At 42.9% G+C, this 1,325-nt stretch overlaps 1 protein-coding gene across 1 annotated transcript in view; it reads right to left on the reverse strand.

The window, feature by feature from the left end:
* Positions 1-260: 260 nt before the first annotated feature.
* Positions 261-1,325, reverse strand: part of LOC108576100 (laminin subunit beta-1) — a 36,195-nt gene continuing 35,130 nt past the window's right edge. The window contains 1 exon segment of the mRNA XM_017939026.1: positions 261-1,232. Within this exon segment, the coding sequence (XP_017794515.1) occupies positions 261-1,232 (972 nt within the window).

Below are 1,325 nucleotides of genomic sequence, written 5' to 3' on the forward strand. Positions count from 1 at the left end.
TGAAGTTTCCAACAGGTGAGCCTTTCACATTCAGCAAAATAAATTTTTTCATTAAATTTTGATCAACCTATCACTTCCAGTGTAAAGTAGGTATACACGAGAATCGATGAAAATGAGTAAAAAAATGAATGAAATCTTGCGAGAAAAAAGATGGAGAAACCTCTATTATCAAACCGTAAAGAATAAAAAAAAAGAACCTCGCTAAACACACATTTCTCAAGAACGAAGAAAACAAGATGACACAAACATCAACCAGCCATTCAAGAAGTACACTGCCTATACTTTTGCGCCTTTATTTCAATTTCCATCAGATATTTCTCCATCTCTCCAGTCAACGAGTCAACTTGCCCCATCAAATCTATCAGCGTCCTCGCATTATCCTTGTAAACACTCTCCATGCCATCCAGATCCTTAAATTTCGTCGAAGTATCTGCAGTTAGCTCAGATGCCTTCTGCAAGAGTTTCTTGGCCCTCAGTATGTTTCCTTCGCTCTTGTTCACCCTCATGTTCAGCAACTCGTCAGCTTGTCTATACTCTTTGGCGAGATCCTTCGTCTTAGTATCGACTATGTGCGCCTCGTTAGTCACGTTACGCGCTTCGTGGCCTATTTCCTGGTTCAGCACAAAGTTGTTTCTCGCCGATTGCGTTTGCAGTTGCTTCAAACGGGCGTCCAACGAGTCGACAGTCTGTATTGTGCTGTTCGCCTGCATTCGAGCCCCAACAGTCACTTCCGCGATTTCTTCCAGATCCTTTTCAGATCTACTGACGTCACGTTCAGCCTTATCAATAGCCAGCTGCGCTCGATCTTGAGCCATTTGCGCATCGTTCAACAAAACGACCACTTTGTTCGCTAGAATTTGCTTCTCTACAGCGTCTTCTTTGGTTCTGTTAGCTCGTTCCTTTAATTCCTCAGCCAGCTGAAGATCGTTCTTCGTGGCTGCGAGAATCATCTCCGAGTCGGTCAAGGAACCAACGATACTCTTTATTCTATCTGCTAATTCTTTAATCTTGTCGGGTTTCAATCGAATGTTCTTAGCCAGTACTTCGTTGGCCAGATCTCTGACCATTGCTGGCGTTGGTTGATCCTCGTCCAGGGTACTGCGAATTCGTTTGTTTATGTCCGATAGGTCTTTGCTCACGTTGTCCGATAGATTGCGCGCCTTCAAGGCGTAATTGAAAGCGTCTTGGGCGTTGGATCTTGCCGCTGTCGCATCACGCTTCACTTCAACCATCTGGAAAAATTTTTAGATATTAGAATAAGGAAAAATCATTCAATGGAGAACAATCTTTGCAATAGAAAATTCTCAATAGAGAGATAGAGAGAA

This window comes from Habropoda laboriosa, unplaced genomic scaffold (genome assembly GCF_001263275.1).
Source record: "Habropoda laboriosa isolate 0110345459 unplaced genomic scaffold, ASM126327v1 scaffold36, whole genome shotgun sequence".
NCBI lineage: Eukaryota > Metazoa > Arthropoda > Insecta > Hymenoptera > Apidae > Habropoda > Habropoda laboriosa.